Raw genomic sequence first — 19,859 nt, forward strand, 5'->3', positions numbered from 1 at the left:
CAAACAAAAAACCTAGAAGAGCATGATAAAGCTGAGCAGGCATGAAATTAAGGCAAGGGGCCATCCAGTGTCCATAATGACACTTCTCATCAGGGGAGCAAATAATTGCACATTAAGCCTCTGCCTCTTGAGCGCATTTCCAAAGACTGATGGGGAGAGGATGCACAGGTCTCTGCAGAGAAGAAACTCTGCTGTTGGGACGCCGCATCCAAGAAGGCTGTCCCCCGCTGGCCAGTTAGCCCTGTTGGAGCGAGCAGTGAGATGGTGGGGCAGAGCCTCCGTTTGCGATGCAGCAGGACAGCGTTAGGTAAGGGTCGGTGCTCCTTTGGGTACCCCAGGCCCACGTCCTTCAGGGTTTACTCGTGATCGTCCTGAGGCCTCATGTTCATTGGCAGGTTCTGCCACTGCAAGGTGTGGTCTTGGCCACTGCCTTGGGTGGTCTTTAAAGGGGGAAGTCTTTTAATGGCTGCAGCTTATGGGACCTCTGGGCTCAGAGGCAGTGTGCCACTGGAGACCGAGTGCCAGGCAGGAGTGTTGTCTTCACGTTCCGCTTGTTGTATTTGCAGGAGGCATCTGGTTAGCCACTGTGGGACTCTGGCTGCTGGACCAGGTCGCCCTTTGGTCTGAGCCAGCATGGCTGTTGCAAAGTTCGTAAGGGTCAGTTCTTGGCGCGGCCTCTGCTTTGTCAGTGTAGAATGGGTTATCTCTCTGTGAATATTGTGAAGGTATAAAGCTGGCTTTCCCCAGCTGAGGAGGCATTAATTTGGCTTCCTCTCCAGCAAGTGCAAAAACAGACACCAAATTGCCTGCGCAGGAGCATAAAAAGCGAGGAGGGTCCTCGGAGCAAAAGGGCAGCTTCAACAAGGCCTCCGTGCCAGCCTCTTGCCTTCACATGTTATTGGAGTAATGTACCTGCTTCACATCTGGTCTCCTGGATCCTGACACATCTCTGCAGGCCAAGGAGCATGAAGCCTGCCTGAGTTAATGCAGACATTATTTATTTTTAATTTATTTATTGTGTTCATATACTGTTCAATAGCCAAAGCTCCTTAGGTCAGATAGAGTTTGCGTGCACACTAACACGCACGCGTATGCATACATGCGCACAACCTCAGGATCCTCCTCCTCGGAACAGGATTCATATCCTCTGTGCTCAGAATGATTCCAATTTGCGAAGGCTGTTGGGTGCCACTTCCCTTCTCTGTAAATTCAGTGGTATTAATTTCCTGGTAGAATTAACTCTCTTGAATCAAGCATGGAATAGTAATAAAAACAGCTTGTGGCGTGATTTGCCAGGAATTGTCTTTTCTCCCTTCATCTCTTTGGCGGGGAGCCTTGGTGTTGAGTGGGGGCTTGTGGAGTCAGCCAAGTTCAGAAAGTTCTCCTGTTCTAAGTTCCATCCATTAGCGAGAATCTCTTTCTCTCAGTGTCTGAGAGAGAGTGAGCGAGCGAGCGAGCAAGCGCCGATCTTGACAGAAACATCAGTGCTTCTCGGCTTTGACTTTCTTAACTGCTTGGCTTGGTGGGAGGTTTTCTGCCTGAACTTTGCTGCCGTGTGCTGGGCAAGAGGTCTGAGGCCAGACTGAGGACAGACTTGAGCGAAGCACCTTGTGAGCTGGAGGGCTGCTGGAATGGAACAGGAGATGTGGGCACAGTTGATCTGGACTGGAAAGGACAGGTGTGGATGGCACAGGAGTACGAAGCGCTCCCAGTAGTCCGTGGGAAGAATTTGGATGAGTCCGAAACCTGGAGGGGGACGACCAGAAAGCCACACATTTATGTAGCTCTCCTGCCCTAGCTTAGGTCCCAGGGGGGTTAGAAAACTACCGTCAGCAGAAAAGGGTTTGGCACTGGCTTGCTCATGCAAGATGACTTGATGGGCTACCAAATTTTAGGGATTCCAGGTTCGGTCTCTGGCATGCCTAGATTTTACTTCACAATAGAGACCAGCATTGCAGCCAAGGTGAACGTGGGTCTTTGGGAGCACCACTGGATTTGGAAGAAGGGTCATTTCCAGTAGCATCCACAAACCTAAGTTTCTTTTGCGGACAGGAAAATGCAAGCTCCTTTTTATACAGAAAGGAGAATGGACAGGGAGGAGGCCCGCGATACCTCTGGCTAATGGGGATATCGCAGAAGAGAGGAACGTCTCCCGCGTCCTCTGCGTTGGCTTCATTTCATCTGTAGCACCCCATAGCCGAAGCTTTCTGTGAGATTTGCAACAGTGCATAGTAAAATAAAATACAATAAAAGTATCACATCCTGACCCATTGGATGAAGTGAGGTCCATGGACTTGCACGTTCCTGAATCTTATTTGTGCCCATGGGGATTTGGTTCCACAACTAACCTGCTTCCCTTCCTGTGAAGATGAAACCGGCTTCTCTCCTCCCGAAGGAGCAGTGCTTACCTTTCCGTATCAGCGTTTTGGAGCGCGTGTGCCGTTTCTGAACTGACCTGGGTTCTGTGTTGCTTGCTTGCTTCATCCGTCAGGGAAGTATTTTTAGAGCAAAAATCTGGCCAGAGCTGCCCCATTGTGGTTAATTGCAAGTACTGGATGTACTGCGTGTGTCTCCTGGGACATAGCTGTGCACCTCGCCTGTGCGCTTACGGCACGGTACCTGACATGCTATCTGTTCCTCAGCCATGTGCTTTACCTCTGGTCGCTTGGCCCATGTGTGCTAAGCTGGCCGCTGCCTGTGGAAATCACTCTTCTCAGAGGCCTCAAAGGTCAGGCCTGTCACACACGTAAAATATTTGTTGGGCTTATGGTCCTGGCACACAGGGCCTGGCGTGGCTCTGCTCCTCCCGTGTTGCAATGGGGCGCCTATCTCTTCATAATGGGATTTTAAGAGTCTGGATGCTTTATTTATTAGCTGCTGCAGACAAAACACGCATGTTAATCCTGTAAGGCTTTTAATTGGATCGTGTGCAGAGCTGGGGCTTCCTTCTTGCAATACAACACCTGTTTCGAAAGCATCCCATGCCTCATGGAAAACTTCGAAAATGCGTCTTTCACAGGCACACAGTTTGTCTCCACTTTCATTTTTGCTCTGGCTGGTTTTGCAGTGGATTTGCCACTGATCGTCAGCCAGGATCTGCACACCAGATAGGAAGCACTTTCACAGACACGAAGCGTCTGTCGGGTCTGCACCTGCCCACCGCAGTATGTCCATGGCGCACCCACCCCCCACGCCTCCCCAGAAGATGCTGCAGAGGGTCGAGGCATGGGTGCGGGACTGGATGGCACGGTGCTGTCCAAGCACAGAGAAGTGGTTTCTATCCGCACCACTTCGCGTTTTGCATTCTGCTTTCGAAGGTGGGGTGGTGCAAGGACTTGCGCAGGCCTGGGAATCCTCTTCCGGACACATTTCCTCCATTACTTTAACCGTGCACTTTGTAACAAACTCACCATCAGTGAACGGCCCACCACACTCAGCAAAGCATTTAGCAGCATGATAGCTGGCCCTCGCAGTAACCCTCAAGGTGCTTTCTAAAACTATTTTGTTGCAAAAACATTGATTTTTTAAGAGAATTTATCTTGTTCACTTGCTCCTTTCCTTGATATATTGAGTAGCTCTTGTGACTGGATGCAAGTATCTTTTAACTTCGTATCCCTGTAATACTGAAACACTTTCAAAATATATCAGGCAAACTGCTTTATCCTTGTTTAAAACAAAGAAGTATTCAGTAATCCACTTCTCATTAAAGACATGGTGCTCATCTGCAATCTTTCATTTCTCTGAAACAGCATTTTCTTTTGCAGACATCTTCTTGCAGACTTTTTAGCAGAGCAGTTGCAGAGTTTCATTATTATCCTTGAAGAATGAAAAATATCAGAACTATAGTACTGGGGCTTTAACTCTTCCCTTTCCATCAAATCTACCCCACACTTGTGGCTGTTAGCTGGGGATTTTTGTTCCCAGGAATATTGGGCCGTTTGCACAGGCTAGGAAGAGTTCATTAAACAATGGATTATGAATCTAACCAACCAGGTGGCAGAGTTGCAATCCTAAGTACATTGAATACTCTGGGATGTATTTCTCAATAAACACACTGCCTTGAGGTTTAGATCTACACTTTAAATCTAATACTTTAAAAATTGGAGGCCCTCCAAGAAAGGGCAGGCAGAGAGAAAAAGCGATTAAAAGGGCAGCCTCCCACCTGGAGCAGAGGATATGCCATTAAGCTGGCTTCGAATTATGTGCAGGATGTACTCAAACGTCACTGCCTGCTGGCCAAGCCTCAGTCATGAGAAGCAACATGGCAACTGGGGAAGGGAACTTGGCTGGAGGAAGATCTGGGAAGGGGAATCCCATAAGTTTCCCTGCTGCTCACTGGCTGCTGCAACCTCAGGTGCCTGAGAGAACTCCTAGCTGGAGTGGGTGCAGGAGGAGAGGCAAAATGTCAGAGCAAGCAGCCCTGGTTGAGGAAGGAAGAACGCTTTGCCAGAAGCAGCAACCTTGGAAGCCACTTGGAGGCTCTAGAAAGGTTCAAGAAGGCGTCTCTGGATCCAGAGATGGCCGCCAATTATAGACTAGTGGCCAACATCCCGTTTCTGGGCAAGGTGTTGGAGCGGGTGGTGGCGGGACAACTCCAAGCTCTCTTGGATGAAACTGATTATCTGGACCCATTTCAGTCCGGCTTCAGACCCGGGTACGGTACTGAATCTGCCTTGGTCGCCCTGTATGATGGCCTGTGCAGGGAGAGAGACAAGGGGAGTGTGTCCCTGTTGGTTCTCCTGGACTTCTCAGCGGCTGTCAATACCATCGACCATGGTATCCTCCTGGATAGGCTGTTGGGACTGGGGGTCGGAGGCACTGCTTGGCAGTGGTTCCGCTCCTACCTTGACGGCCGATTCCAGAAGGTGGTGCTGGGGTTATAGCTTTCAGCAAGGAGAGGAGTGAAAAAGCTGCATTTTCTGGGTGCCTGAGTTCTGCTGACTAGCAAAGCACCGAAAATGGCCCAAATGCTAGTATGGAGGATAAGACCAAGAGGGGGCTGACATGAGGAACCACGGAGATCGGAGGAAACAGTGCTGGTATTGTGTTTGCTGTAAGAAAGTGGCAGGAACAGCAGCAGTAGATGGTGCTGCTTGAGGCAGGAAGAACAGTGCGGATCTGAGGGAAAGTGCCTCAAGCAGTAAAGAAGCAAGGTGGAGGGCTGCACAGAAAGAGTTTGGGCCTGCATGTGGCCCGTGGGCTGCAGGTTGGGGACCCTGATCTAGGCAATGACTGTCCACTCTGGCTGGCGGTGGTTCTCCAGGGTGTTAGGCAGAGAAAGCCTTCCCTTGATGCCTTCTGTGTGTGCAGAACACGTGCCGTATCCATCCCCAGTTAGATATGATTTCAAAAAATCAACCTTCCTCATGCTTTCCAGAGCTGGGGGATCCTTGCTGTAGAGCTCAGCGCTTCTTGTTTAAAAATTACCTGGAGCAGAGCTGCTTTCTCACTGTCCCAGGTGCAGCCCCTGGCAATGCCAAGTCTCGAGGGGGTCCAGAGGAGCAGGGCTGGGCCGCAAAGCCCCCCGGCCCTTCAGAAGGGGCAGCAGCAGTGGGCTAGGCATGCCAGTGGCCCAAAATGGTTTGGGCAGCTTGTGTCCTGTTTGCCAGTGTGAGAGGCATGTAGCATGTTTTCTTCTCAGGTCGGAGCCACATGCATGTTCTCAAATCTGTGTTCGTGCTGGTGAAGTGAATGCAGGTTTGGGGCCCAGCGAGGCACCCAGGGCCAAGGGGGTTCCGTTCCCCAGAACAGTCCCTCTTTGAGATTCTCTATTCCAGAGTGTTTGGAAATTAGGCTTGCACAGGTGTGAGACCCCAAAGAAGTGTGCTTTCAATTGCCAGGTGGGAAGAAAGTCCTGGGGAACTCTGTGTGTGCACGTCTGCGTCACCTGACAGACACACACGCTTTATCTTAGAGCTTCGCTACAAGAGATTGGAAAACTGCAGGAACATCGGACTCTCTTTTGGCTGTTCTGTTCCTGTCCTGTTTTTTTTCCAGAATTTCATGTCAAAGGTGTGTGGGCCTGCAGTGCGGCGGGTGCGGGGAGAGCAAATAACAAGCTAGTTGGGTGTGGGGGGAACACAGTGGATGGAATGGGCCTGCCTTGCTGCATGTCCCTGGGCTGAAACTGTCTGGTCTGACATTCAGTTTTACCGTTACCTAATAAACAAAGCCTCTGACTTGTCTTGTGCTCAGTCGCTTAGCCTGTCCAGACACCCCACATGCCCCCAAGCAAGGCGTGGAAGGGTTTAAGTGAGCCAGAAAAGCAATTGCCCGCCTCTGTGAGCACAATTGCCCGGCACCTTCTGGTGTGAAGAACGATTGCAGCTGGCTGTGAAATGAATCGTTCCGAACGTGAAGCGCCAGTGCCCGGAACCAGCCTTCCAAGGGCCGGGGCTTGGCACCTGGCTCGGCCACCTTTGAGCAGCCGTGGAAGAGATGGACGCGTGGCTGGCCAAGGGGGGCGGGGCGGGGATGGCACTCAGCGCCATGTATCCTGATGCTCCCAGGAGTGCTGCCTGTTCAGCACAAGTGAATGGGCCCCAGGCAGTCAGAGGAGCTTGTTCTAATGACAGCGAGCACTTCTCCCGCTGAGATCTGTGGGAGAGGCCCTTCTCCGGGAACCCTCTGTGAAGGAAATTAGGAGGGTGAGTACCCGGAGGAGGGCCTTCTCTGTGGTGGCACCCAATCTATGGAATGCGCTCCCCAGAGAGGTCCGCCTGGCACTGTCGTTATTTGGTTTGCGGCACCAGGCAAAGACCTTTGTATTCAAACGTTAATTGTTAATGTTATTTATTTATTTTATTCTTTGGCCAGGGCGACTTAATCTATATTGTTAATTTATATTGTTTTATTGGATTCTATTTATTTATGCTTGTGAGCCGCCCCGAGGCTTCAGCGAATGGGGCGGCATAGAAGTCCAATAAATAGATAGAGAGAGAGATAGTAAGCAAGCAAGCAAGCTGAGTCAAGGAGGCATGTGACCTGCCGTTCTGTCGAGCGCAGGATGTGGTACTGGGTGCAGGGTTCAACTTCCTGCAGTTTGCTCTGGCAGGAAGACCTCCAAGCAGGAAAACAACTTCCCAGCTGCTTCTTTATTAGTTGTAAGGATTTTTATCTCATCTTTCCATTTCTGGCACCCAAACAGAATTGCAGCTGGAGCCAGTGATGCAGAACACCAACCATTGCAGAACAAATTGCACAAAGCAAGAGCCGCAAGCCACTGAATAGGTGCAGAGGGAGGAATCCCACTTTCCTGGACACACGCTGCGGCGCTTGTGTGCAGAACTCCCCTTTCGCCCCTCATCGAAACGGAGTGCCGCTTGCGTGGGGCGCCCTCCGTGGCCAGCGGGGTGGCTTCAGGCGCATCTTCAGGAGCGCTCGGGTAGGTGGCTGCTCCGGCTGCAGCCTGAAGTGGCTCGGCCAGGGAAGGCTGCAGCACGCGGTGTACTGGGTGCGGCACAAAAAGAAATGCTCAGAGAGCGCTCAGCCTGGAGTTGAGTTGACAGACGAATTGGCGAAGGGGAAGGTAAGGAAGCCAGTGGGCTGTGCTGGGCATTTGCTGCCCGCATGGGACGCAATGGCACGGCCCCGTCTGGAAAGCTGGCAGCCGGAGGCCGATGGGTCGTGAGAGGTGCCTCTTTTGCTCTAGTCCTGATTCTCCCCGCTGACACGTGGCTGTGATGGTTTCCCAGGGAAGGAGTGAGATGGACCAGACTCCATGAATGAGGGAGTCACGATCATGTCGTGAGAGGATGAGAGGATCCCCTCACATGCCCTGTGCAGCAGCTGGACGGAAAGGTGGCTCTGAATCAATCCAAATAAACCTACCCTGGGTCTCCAAGCAATGGGGGTACGGCGTTAGACCAGGAGTGAGCAGATGCGAGGCTCACGAGGTTCTGTTTCCCAAGGACTTTTAGGACCACTATCCAGTCCAGCGGTAAATAGCAGAGCATACACTAAGATTTGAGGAAACAGTGTTTCTGCCCCGGAACTTCTAATCAGGATCAGGGGCAGGTCCACCTGTCTTGCCACACTGCATTCCTCTACTGGATTTCCCCCAAGCCTTCTTTTTCAGCAGCCTAATTTAGAGGAGGGAGAAAGTGGAAGCTTTTTAGTTATTGCCATGTTGGAACTATCAGGAGTCAGAAATATTTGCAGGTCTACTGCAGATAACCCAGAGATCTCTCAGCAGATCCCAGTCAACCTTCTTTCCAAACCTGGTGTAGTTTCTAAGTAGTACATGATTAGTTTTGGTCATGCAAAAGGGCTGGTACATAGAAGGGAAAATGTACTGCCTCACCTAAAAAAACCCATTCCGTGTGTTTTGGTGGTGATGCAGCATTTATAACTCCTTTCAGGGCCCTGTAGCATGTAATTCTGTTGGATATAATGCATCCAGACTCCCCTATCTGTTCGCATAGAATTAGGTGATTTGCTTGCTTGCTTTGTCTTAGTCTGGGTGGTAAAAAGCATTGCCTAGCAAAGCGAGTATGAATTTACACTGAGGGGATTTCTCTTTCTCCCGCTATTCACACAAGCTTGAGCTCTGTTTCTCTGTTCCTGGGGTGAACACTTGGGTTAGATTGCTGTGTTGGCTTTTTTGTGGAGTACTAACAGACTGAGAGAGCCTTCCTTTCACTCTTTATCTTATTTTCTTAATTTTTTTGGGTAATAAAATTCTCCAGGCTGTTTTTATTCAAGGAGTGAAGTCATCAGTAGAGAAGTTGAAATCCCAGCTTGCTAACTTAAAGTCGTCTTGTAGGTGTGTTGAATAGATCCCTTAAGCAATTGCTGCATAGGATTAGGGTTAAAAAAAGCATCCAAACTCATTAGCTTATTTTTCTCTTCTCAACAAACCTTTTGTATATTCATGTGTAGCATGGGGAGAAACTATTCCAGTGGATGGGTGCCATTTTTAACTTCAGTCATTGTGAGTTCATGCATGATATTAGAAAAAGCTAAGCCAAAATTACTCACCGGGGTGGGAGGGGAAGTATTTTTAGCAAAATTTTGAGACTATTTTAATTTTTTCAGCAATTGCCGTGGAAATGTTTGCCTATTTGTTTTCCTTTTAGAATAGAGGAAAAAGGCACCCAACCGCTGAAAAATCACCAAAAGATTGATTGTCCAGGGGAAAGGTCGTATGGGTGGGAAAGGGGCCATGGCCATCCGAGGGATCCTAGCAGGGTCCCCAGCAGATTTGACCCATGGACTTGAGATAGCCCACGACTCGTTGAGAGAGCTGGGTCAGGTTTGCCATATTGATGCGATGGAAGGTGGCCATTTCCCATTCATTTGTAGTACTTCGAGAACCACATGTCATCATTAATGGCAGACGACAGCATGTTTACCTTGAAAGCATCAAGCCAGCTTTGGCCAATAGCACCAGTGATACAGCCATCTCACCTTGGAGGTCCTGACTGAGATGCCTTCACTGGCAGCTGTGAATGAGTAGCTAGGAACAGTGATGTTGGGTAAGGAAAGAAGCGGAGGGAGGGTTGACCCGACCCTGGGAATGGTGCCAACCTGAGGCTTGGCCTTCTAAAGTGGCATGAAGAAGGGAAGCTCCACCCACTTACCTGCCAAGGTGATAGATGCTCCTCCCGTATCACCATTTCCAGATCATTGCCATGTTACTCTGCAGTGGCAAAAACAGTGATGGTTTTGTGGCACATTAAAATCTGTCACAGATTTATCCTGGCACAAGTCTTTGTGAACTGTCACCCACTTCAAGCATGGAGTATTACTGAGTATTACGGCACTGCGTGTGTCCAGTGAAGTGGGCTGTGGTCTTCCAAAGCTTATGTGAGAATAGACTTGTTACAGTCCATGAGGTATTACAGGGCCCCTTAACAGCACCACCTCTTTCGGCTTCTGTGACCTTGGGCCTCGCAGCAGTGGCCTGGGAGATTTGAAGGGTGAGCTCATTCTTTGCCCCCGTGGTCAGTCTGGCCAAAGGAGGGAGCTGCAAGGAGACCAGCTGAGAATGGCTCTGTGCACCAACAGGCCAGAGTGGGCAGGCGATGCTTTCTGCCACCCCTAAAAGCTTGCCCAAGCGTCTCCTTGGGTACATCTCATTCCACCCTGCCTGGATGGCACACGAGGCAGGCCTGGAAAGCATTCCTCAGGTCATGACAGGGTGTTTTGTTCCTTGGTTTGCCACCAGCACACCATCGAATGGTGGGCTTTGAGCCCCACGTGATCCTGGGCAGTTGCTCTGCCAGTCTGCCCAAGTAGCTTTGATGCAGGATCTCCTTGTGTCCTCCCTGCAGGAGTGCCACGAAATCCCCTCTCTCCTTGTGACACAACATCTGCATGTTTGCAGCAGGGCAGAGTGAAATGGACGGGCACAGATGTGCAACTCTTTGTGACAGGACGGCATATAAATATTCTAAATAAATAATAAATAAATAAACTCCTTATGATGCCCTTCTTACATTGTGCCCATCCGTGTTCTTGAGCTGTATCATTGGTAGTTAAATCTAGAAGAGACCGAATGATTTTTCTGCACTGCCAAGCAAACACGTTTAAATTCTGATTTAGCAACGAAAGGTAAAGGTTAGCAGCAGGTAGGCACTTCTGTGTGTGGTGTTAGCTGGAAGGGATCAGTGTCACTCAACACATGTGGAAAAGAAAAATAGTGGACTTAGACGTTGCTGCACAGATCTCCAGCAGTTCCCCTGGTCTTGCTTTCTGGCATGTGTGTTTAGGGGAGGGGGCTCCCAGCGTGGCTTGAACTGAAGCCCCGTCCAGCCTTTTTGCATGGTGTCAGTATAGGTAACTGAGCAGGACTTCTTTTGCAGGTTCAACTGTGCAGAGTAGAGGGAGGGAATGTTGGGCTGCCCCTTGCTTTGAGAACCTCTGGTGGGAATCCTGAGCGTAAATGAACTCCGCTCAGTGTGTTTTTGTTGGCTGCTTCCATGTTTTATTATCTCATGTAATGGGATCTCTCTTGGTTTGTCAACATTCTGCTGAGGACAGAAAGTTCACGTCTGTAAGACCCGTGCATATTGGATTAGGCTGTGATTAATGCCATGATGTAATGACCGTCTCCTTTCCCTTCCATCAATATTTTTCCTGTGGGGTCAGTATATTAGAATATGGGCTTCAAACGGAGTATCTTTTTTCTCGCCTTCTGCAACTGTTTGGCTCCCGTTGCTTGTAATATCAAAGCTGTTGGTCTAAGACTTATCATCTAAGTAGTTACAGGCATGGCCAGGCGGTCGCCCTGGAGCATAACTTTCTGAGCATACGAGGTTCTTTTAAGAGGTGAACCCTTTGATTTTAATTTGCAATGAGTTGAGATTGGATGTGAAGCCTCCAAAGTGTTCTCTCTTTCTCGGACTTTACTCAGATGCGCCCCACGCCCTCACTGCATTCTGCTGTGACATAGAAGCGGGTATGGATAATTGGGAGCTGCTTATTCCCATTCCCCAACTAATTAAACCTAAGGGGTTCTTTTGTCTTGTACTGCAGAGAAGAGATGGGGGTTTTGAGGAAGGATTTGAAAGAGAGGTGGCAGCACACGGGTGTTGTGGGAAGCAATCGATTATTCTCCCTGCGGGGCTGTCACAGAAGATGCTTGTGCAGATGTGTGCAGTGGGACTTTTGGATGCCAGCATCGGGCAGAACAAATGAATCGCCAGCCGTTGCTTTAATTGCTCCGAGTTAACTTGTTAGTGCATTATCTTTCACTGACACCACATAGAGTGGCTTTGGAACAATGTTCTATCTTTGCTATCTTGTGGGTTCCTATTAATCTTGTTTTCTAGATGGAGAGTGCCGTGGTCACAGGGTGGAGGGACTTGCCAACAGTCCTGCCCGTGAGGGCATAACAGGGATAGGGATGGGGATCCTGATCTGGGCCTCTCTGACTCTTCCTTGCACAAAAGTAGCCCTGGTGCTTTTGTATCCCAGAAAAGGGGAGCAGCAGTGAGGGTCTGCGGGTGTGTCAGGTAATGGGGCTTCTAGTTTAGAAAGGCTTCCTTGGGGAAATGGAAAACTGAAGACTGATTCTTCCTCTTCCTCTTCCTCTTCCTCTTCCTCTTCCTACTACATTTTTATACTGCCCATAGCCAAAGCTCTCTAGGCAGTTGACAACAATAATCGTAGAATCATACACTCAGGTCACCCATCCCACTTCTGCCCAGGCCTGAGCCTGCTTAGTTTCCAAGATTAGGCAGGATCAGGCACTTCAGGCTACATGGAAGATTCTCCACCATTGCCTTGACTATGTTGGTCTGCTTTGCACGTCATGGTAACCTACAATTTTCAAAAATCATGGGTGAGCGTGAGCGAGGCTGATCATCCTTGCTCCCAAGTAGAAGTGGCCAGACAATCTCCCAAGGCCCAGTGTTACACCCGCAGCCTGGAATGCTTCGGTGAGCAGCCTGCAGACTCTCTGGGATTCTGGGCGCTCCACTCTCCTCCTCTGGGTGCCCCATTAGTATGACACATAATGCAGGTTGGACCACTTTTAGCATCTGCTATCCAGGCTAGCTGACTGTTCTGAAGAAGCTGTACTGTGGAAACTAATCAGCAACTGGTCTGCAAAACAAAAGGTATTACTAATTAGGGTTGGGACAAAACTCTGCCGAATCCATCCATCTAGCATTCTTGGACTTTTTTCGTGCTTGGCCTGGTCTTAGAAAGTGAACCGAGCCAAGAGGAAGTGTCTGAACCCTCGAAGAAGTCCATTTGGACAACTGGCAACCTACTTCTGCATCGTGTGCAGCAGCACAAGCAAAAGCCGCTGCATGTGATGCGGGGGGTGGGGGGACACTTGTGCAGCAGTCACACAGGGTTCAACCCTGGTGAGGCACAGGCAGAGCACAGAGAGAATCCACAGAGAGAATCTGTTCTCAGGGTTCCACACTTCACTCTGGCTTGTATGGTCATCGGGATCCAGGATTACCATTCTACCATTGTTGGTATGGAAACACCATAGAGTCCCCTGACAAGAGTGGCCATGGAAGTGGCTGTTCTAGGCTTCAGTCTCTACTGCCCTCAACCCCTTGGCAACAGATGTGTCATGGTGCACTTTATTCCCATTGGCCAAGCATTGTTTCCATCTCCCTGTTTACTTTTGGAAATGGGGAGATAATGGAAATATACACAGGGGAGAAGGGGGAGAATTGCAGCAAAGCTGCTTATTTGCACTTAGTAAAAATCTCTGTGGCAGCTGGAGCAGCTGAGAATCACTGTAGACATGCAAGCACCCTCGGAAGGAGGAACCTGCCATGGGACCACAGTGGGCCCATCAGGAGGAGGCGAGAAGAGGGAAAGGATGGGGATCTCATGGTTGGGCTTCACTCGGATGTGTGGTGAGGCTGAGAGGGTGGAGCAGGGAGCAGGAACTGTACTGTCCAGGTAACCACAGCACCACCTGCCTAGTAATCCCAGGAAGAATCCACCACCACGGAAACGTGTTTGCCGTGTTGTGTGACCCCAGCCAATAACACATAGAAATAAGTGGCATTTTCATGTTAATTTTCGCTTTGCCGCAGGCCTGACAGTCACCACCCCTTTGCCGTTTCAGGTAACTTTGAAGTGGGCGTTCACATCGCAGATGTGAGCTTTTTTGTGCGGGAAGGAACAGCGCTGGACGATGTCGCCAGCAAGAGGGCAACCAGTGTCTACCTCGTGCAGAAGGTGAGAATAACGTTAATGCCTCAGTGCTAACCCGCGCAAGATCCTGTTTTTCTGAACAGCAGCTGGACCGCCAAAGAGAGACCGGCCTTTTGACTTGAAGCCGGCTGGAAAAGGGACAGGGGCAAAGTGGAGACTGCCTCAAGGTGAGAATTGCTGTGGCCTCTCCATGGGCCATCCATGCACATCTGAACAGGGATTTGCCGGTGTTAGCGTTCATTTGTGCAATTCACTAACACAAGGGGTGTGTGTGTGTGTGTGTGTATGTATGTATGTATTTAAAGTTTTTATCTGCCGTCCCCATTGCTACATAGCCTCGGGATGGCTCACAGCCTTGGGACGGTGTCGAGATGGCCGCCTGTTGGGATGGTTGAAAAGGGGGACCAGCTGGGCAAGTGGGAGGGTCCCATCATGCCCCTGGCCAGCTCGGCGCTTCCTGTAGGCCTCTGGTTGGCCGTTGTGGGAACGGCTCGCTGGGCAAGTTTTGCCTTTGATCTGATCCAGCTTGGCTTTCCTTCCATGCTTGTGCAATTGCGCTATGTTTTGCTAAGGTCACGTCCCTCTCTTTGTCTCATCTCCATTATTGGAGAGATTTTGGCTGTTTGAGATCCACGGACGAGAAAATCAATCTCCACAGATGCAGGCGCTCTTAGCATTATGCTTCCATTTCTTGGAGGCTTTGACACGGGGCATAGGAGAGCCAGGTCCCAGTACAGTCGTTGGAGTCCTGGGTGCTCGCTGGGTGTCTTTGGGCCAGGCACAGGTTCTCAGCATCACCTGCCTCGTAGGGTTGTTGAGAAGGCAAGTAGGAGAAGAGGAATACCTTGTAAGCCGCCTTACAAGGGTTCCTTGCGAGGGGCAGAGAGATGGGCGTAAATGTGCTCGTGATGCTCATGCTGGAAGTCACCCATTGGGCAGCAGCCATTCAGGCTCACCTTTCCTATTTATATACGTGGTTTTGCGATCAGTGCTTTAAGTAGTGCGGATGCCCATGAAGTTGTAAAGTTAGCATGAGAGGTTCAGAGAGGCATACCCCTATAATGCTGTTAAAAAGATAATGAATGCAGCTGGAAAACGTAAAAGATCAATTTCTGAAAAATAAGCAGGCGATAAAAATGGTACCCCCTGCTGAGGCATAATAAATTTCCTGTGCTGTGGCAGGTTTAGCCGCCTGATAACTTGTTTCCCGTTTCAAACTGTGCCCTTTAAAAGGCTGGATGAATGACACGAAGGGGGCCGGTGGAGACGAGCCCTGAGGGTGGGGCAGGTGGAAATGCCCCCACAGTGCGGAAAGTAGGTGGTGACTCTGCTTGCAGCTTCAGAGTGCAGACTCTAAACTTTCTGACTCCATCATTGTCACCCGCATAGAAAAGGTGGCCGTGCAAGCCGCTCTTTGCTTCTGCGTGCAGAATGCATCTCATTGCTACTTCAAGAGGTTGATGCTCGAGGCCGTTCCGCCTCTGGTGATAATGAGGTCCATAAGCTCAGCACAGATCAAGTGAAGAAACACTTATTTCAGTCAGCCTGGGACCTGCAACCAATTAGCTTCACTGAACAATCCTGGATTCCGGAATTATATGTGTAAGCTGCGGGGGTGGGAGGGGTGGGGGGGTCTCTCTTCATTGTCTCCACAATATTCACGATTATACAGAATAGCTCCCTCATCCCCAGATGCACCTGAACGTGGTGAAGGAGTTTTGAGCATGCCAGAGAAGCTGAGAGCGGTGCCTCCACGAGGCCCGACTATCTCGCTGGGCTGGTCTCCCAGCAGGGTTGCCCAAGAGACACCAGACAAAGATGCATTTACCCTCTTCGGGAGTAACAGCAACATCCACAGAAGCGAAGGGATCTCTCTCATGGTGATGGGGCGGAGGGACCTCTGAAGGGCAGCTGCTGGGCAGCAGTGGTACCTGAAGGCAACACTGGCTAGGGATCTTTTGCAGACAACCACACTGACACACAAACTAACTCTGGGTAGTGCTGTACTGAAGAAGGCAATGCTAAACCACTTCTGAATCATCTTCCCTCGACCACCCTGTGAAGAACCAATCCTAAATTAAAGAGAGATAGTGGTAGAAGATAGAAACATAGAAACAGAGCGAGTCAGAAGGGGTCTCCTGGGCCATCTAGTCTGACCCCTGGCTCCAGCCGGCTCCGCTCACGACATGCCCACCATGTGCACGTCCAGCCTATCCTTGAACACCCACACCGATGGGGCCTCAACCACCTCCCAGGGAAGCCCATTCCACACCCTCGGGGTCCCGACTGTCAGGAAGTGCTTCCTGGCATCCAAATGGAACCCTGGTTCCCTGAGCTTTGCTCTGTTGGAACGAATCCTGCCTTCCTCTGCAGGGGAGGACAAGTCTCTACCCACTTCCGTGTGACACCCCCTCACATACCCGTATGTCGCCAACAGATCCCCTCGGAGTCTCCTCTTCTCCAAGCTGAAGAGCCCCAGTTCCCTCAGTCTCGCCTCATACGGCTTCCCCTGCAAACCGGCCACCAACCTTGTGGCCCTACGCTGCACCGACTCCAACCTGGCTATATCCTTCCTGTTGTGTGGAGCCCAGAACTGAACACAGTACTCCAGTTTCGGGCACACCAGAGTCGTGTAGAGTGGCAGTAATACCTCTCTGGATCGAGAAGCCACACTTCTGGCTATGCAACCAAGGGTGGCGTTCGCCCTCTTGGCCACCGCATCATACTGCTGACTCACGTTCAGCCTGCAATCAACCAGCAGCAAGATGAGACATGCAGGTTGGAAGGCACCAGCCACCTGCTGGGGAAGAGCAGAGGACAAGTGTGAATGACATTCTTGCTAATGACACAACTGGATTGATGCCAAAAGGGTGTCTAGTGGCCGGCATGCCCAGAGGCATGTGCGACTGGAACATGGATTCCAACTCCGAGGTGGACGTCCTCCATGAAGGAATCCACAGCCTCGAGTTTATAAGAGCTGCACTGGGCTGCCCCAGACAGCGCATTTTGGGAAGGCTCTCGCACAGGGCCCCAGAAGCCAGAGGCAACTTGATGGCATGTCACAGCAACAGGATGCCTCCTCATCGCTTGGAGCCCTTTTTCTAACTTCTCTAAACTCCAGAGTCCTTTCGCTGCAGCCTCCCGAACCTTTTGTCCTCCAGATATTTTGGGCTCTAATTCCCATCGCAGTGTCCATTGGTCATGCTGGCTGGGCCAGTGAGGATTGCCATCCAACACCCTGGGGTCACCAGTTTGGGGAAGGCTTAGTCTTTTAAGGTGACACAATACTACTTGTGGTTTCCGCTATAATACAAATAGCACATGGTTCCCTGCCCAGAAAGAGAATGGTGGGGGATGGAGGAGGAGGAGAGCTTATTTATTTATTGAGTTTGGAGAATGGAAAGCTTATTTATTTATTTAGAGTTTTTGTCGACTGTTCTATAGCGACACTCTCAGAATGGTTTGCAGCTAACCTATAATAATAAGAGGTCTAATGTTCCTAATTCGGGTATAATTATGCGTGTTGTTTTGTCCGCAGGTGTCAGCCAGGGCTGACAGTTTGTCAGATGAAGGGGCACAATTCTTAGTGATGGTTCTTTGAGGAAAGTGTATCCAAGTGGAGTGCTGAGCTCACTGCAGAAGTGGCCAGTCAGGGTTGCCCTAAAGGTGCTTTCGAATGGGGAAAAGGCTCAGTGTTCTCCGCAGCGCCTTATTCTGACTCCTAACTGCGCTTACGGGGGAGGTGAGATGGGGATGCGCTTCTGGAGAAAACTGTGCTTGACACTAGCACAGCAGCTCTCACATCTCCATGGTCGAGCGCTGAGGAGTGAGAGAGAAGTCTTCCTACGTGGAAATTAAATAGCACTGCATAACTAATTCCCTTGAACTGCCTGCCTGGGAGAGAAGGGCTACTTGTGCAAAAGGCTAACGGTTTGTTTTGAGAAAGTGCAAGTCTTCGAGATGAGTGTATCAGGTTCTACAAAGCAGGCAAACCTAAACAGTTTTCTCCCTTCTGGCTCGCTGCTGCATGTTGTTTTAGGTGTGAAGCACTTCGAGTGGGGAAGGTCAGCCATAAACCCCTGTAATATTTTACTGGTCCTCTTTTTATAATGGAGATCAAAGATTGCAACTGGAAGGCAGTCGTCATGCCGAGTCCAAGGGCCTTGAGAGGCTCGCTTGACACCAGCAGGTTGTCAGGGTGTTGATATTTTGATAATGTCAAACTGAATAATAGAGAGGTGGTCAAAGTCTGGATTCGTGGACGTGTTGATACAAAAAGAAGGCGAAGAGACAGGGAATGTCTGAGCAGACACTCTTGGCTTATAAACAAATTGCCTGTTTCCTTTGAGTGTCTTTCTGTATGTGAGGCCGCCCCATCAGGAAGCCTCCAAGCCCCCACCCTGAACGGAGGGCACGAAGCCATGGAAACCTTAGTGTGCCCCCCACCGTATTGACAGGCCACTGTGGAAGGCCTGTTCTTGGATGTCCGCAGGCGCCCCAAGCTGAGCGTGAGCAGGCAGGCTGCCAGGCTGAGTGTGGGGAAGGAGGCTCTTGGTGGGAATGTGTGGAGATGCCGGGTTTTCTTTTCCATGCAAATCTTTTGTGTCTTTGACCTCATTGGTTTACTTCGGGCCTCCCCGCCGCGTTTCCCACTGATGGGGACCTTCCCTGGCTGGCCTGTGTCTGAACTCCGCAGCGAGTGAAGCCTGCCAGCGTGCCTCTGTCTCTCATGGACTTCCCTATATTCCAGGACTGCACCAAGTTCTCCAAGGCAAAAGCAGGAGAGGGGGAGGCTTGTTTGGGTTTGGAGGCAGGATCGGGTGAGGAGGAGGCTGGAGTTCAGTTGCGAAGCACGCTGGGGACCACAGTTGGGCGTGAAGGTAAAATTGCATCATGAACTATTGCAGCATGTCGTGATCCCTTCAGGAGGGGCGGGAAGGACAACTGATGAAACGCCCACTGAGTGGCTGCTGCTCCCACGTCAGTTTGTGAAATGGACCCACGTCAGCCGTTCCTTGTCTGGTCTTCCCAAATTCCTTCTCTGTCCATGATTCCTGTATCTTTTCACTCCCACCTCCACCCACCAAAAGTAGGCAACCCTTCCTTTTCTCACGTCCTTTGGGGTCTTGCATTGATCTTTTCTGCTGTCTTGTACGTATTGAAAATAAACATACTCCCCCCCCCCAGCTTTTTTGCAAATGAGCTCAAGACCGCGACACATCATAGCCTCTCAGTAGCATAAAATTCATCAAAGTTTTAAATGAAGACCTGTTAAAGGAAACAGTCTTTAAAGAACAAGCTGGGAAAACATTCTTGAACAGCAACTTTTAAATCCAGTGCCAAAACCCCCAGAGGGCTGGGTCCTCTTGGATTTCACCAGAAAAAACATTCTGCAAGCTGCAAGCCGCCATACAAAAGGCCCTGCTCGTAGCTATGGCATGGCACGACACCCCTCAGAAGTCTTAGAAGCAGGGCCTTAGAAGCTGGAAAGTGCATATAGGAAGAAAGGGATCCTTCAGCTATTTAGGTAACAGGTCCTTTAGCACTAAAGGATAGGCCAGCCCTTTGAACTGAGTCTGGGCACAAAACATTAGCTAGTGCAAATCACATGAGATGGGTGTCCTCTGACCTCCATGGAGATCCCCGATAGCAGGCCTGCAGTGGCATTTTTTGTAAGTCGGAGTTTTCAGATGCTTTTCAGGGGCAGCCGCGCTCAAGGCATGGTGCGGAGATTCAGTCTGGAGGACCTGTGGGTGGGAATGGCTGTGATCGATAGGGCTCTGAACTGGCTTGTCAGGTCAGTGCCAGCTCAGATGATGGCCAATCAATGTCACCTGCCAATGACATTGGCCAATGATGTCACCTGCCTGACAGGAGTGCCAGATCAAAGACGTTTGATCCTTTATTTATTTATTTAAAACTTTTAAATGCCGTCACCACATGCTTTGGCATCTCGGGACAGCTTACAACACATCCAATTAAAAACAATAAAATAATAACAAATTCCATAAAAGATTATATAAAACCAAAAACAAAAAGAGTGACTGTTAACGACAAAATATTAGTTTTTAAAATAGCAATTAAATGAAAAGGTTTTAACCTGGCGCTGAAAAGAATATAAACTCATTGCCAGGCGCACCTCTCCAGGGAGCGCATTCCATAATCTGGGCGCCACCGCAGAGGAGTATTCCAACCCCATTCAAGGCAGCCTGGCCACCCAGCCTCCAAGT

General features: G+C 50.1%; 1 protein-coding gene across 2 annotated transcripts in view; it reads left to right on the plus strand.

Annotated features, from left to right (window-relative positions):
* Positions 1–19,859, plus strand: part of DIS3L2 (DIS3 like 3'-5' exoribonuclease 2) — a 190,813-nt gene that overhangs the window by 113,017 nt on the left and 57,937 nt on the right. For both annotated transcript variants that reach the window (XM_044422422.1, XM_044422421.1), the window contains exon 12: positions 13,541–13,653. In XM_044422422.1, the coding sequence (XP_044278357.1) occupies positions 13,541–13,653 (113 nt within the window). The remainder of the gene's footprint in view (positions 1–13,540; positions 13,654–19,859) is intronic.

The sequence above is a fragment of the Varanus komodoensis genome, unplaced genomic scaffold (genome assembly GCF_004798865.1).
Source record: "Varanus komodoensis strain SLA01 unplaced genomic scaffold, ASM479886v1 scaffold127, whole genome shotgun sequence".
NCBI lineage: Eukaryota > Metazoa > Chordata > Lepidosauria > Squamata > Varanidae > Varanus > Varanus komodoensis.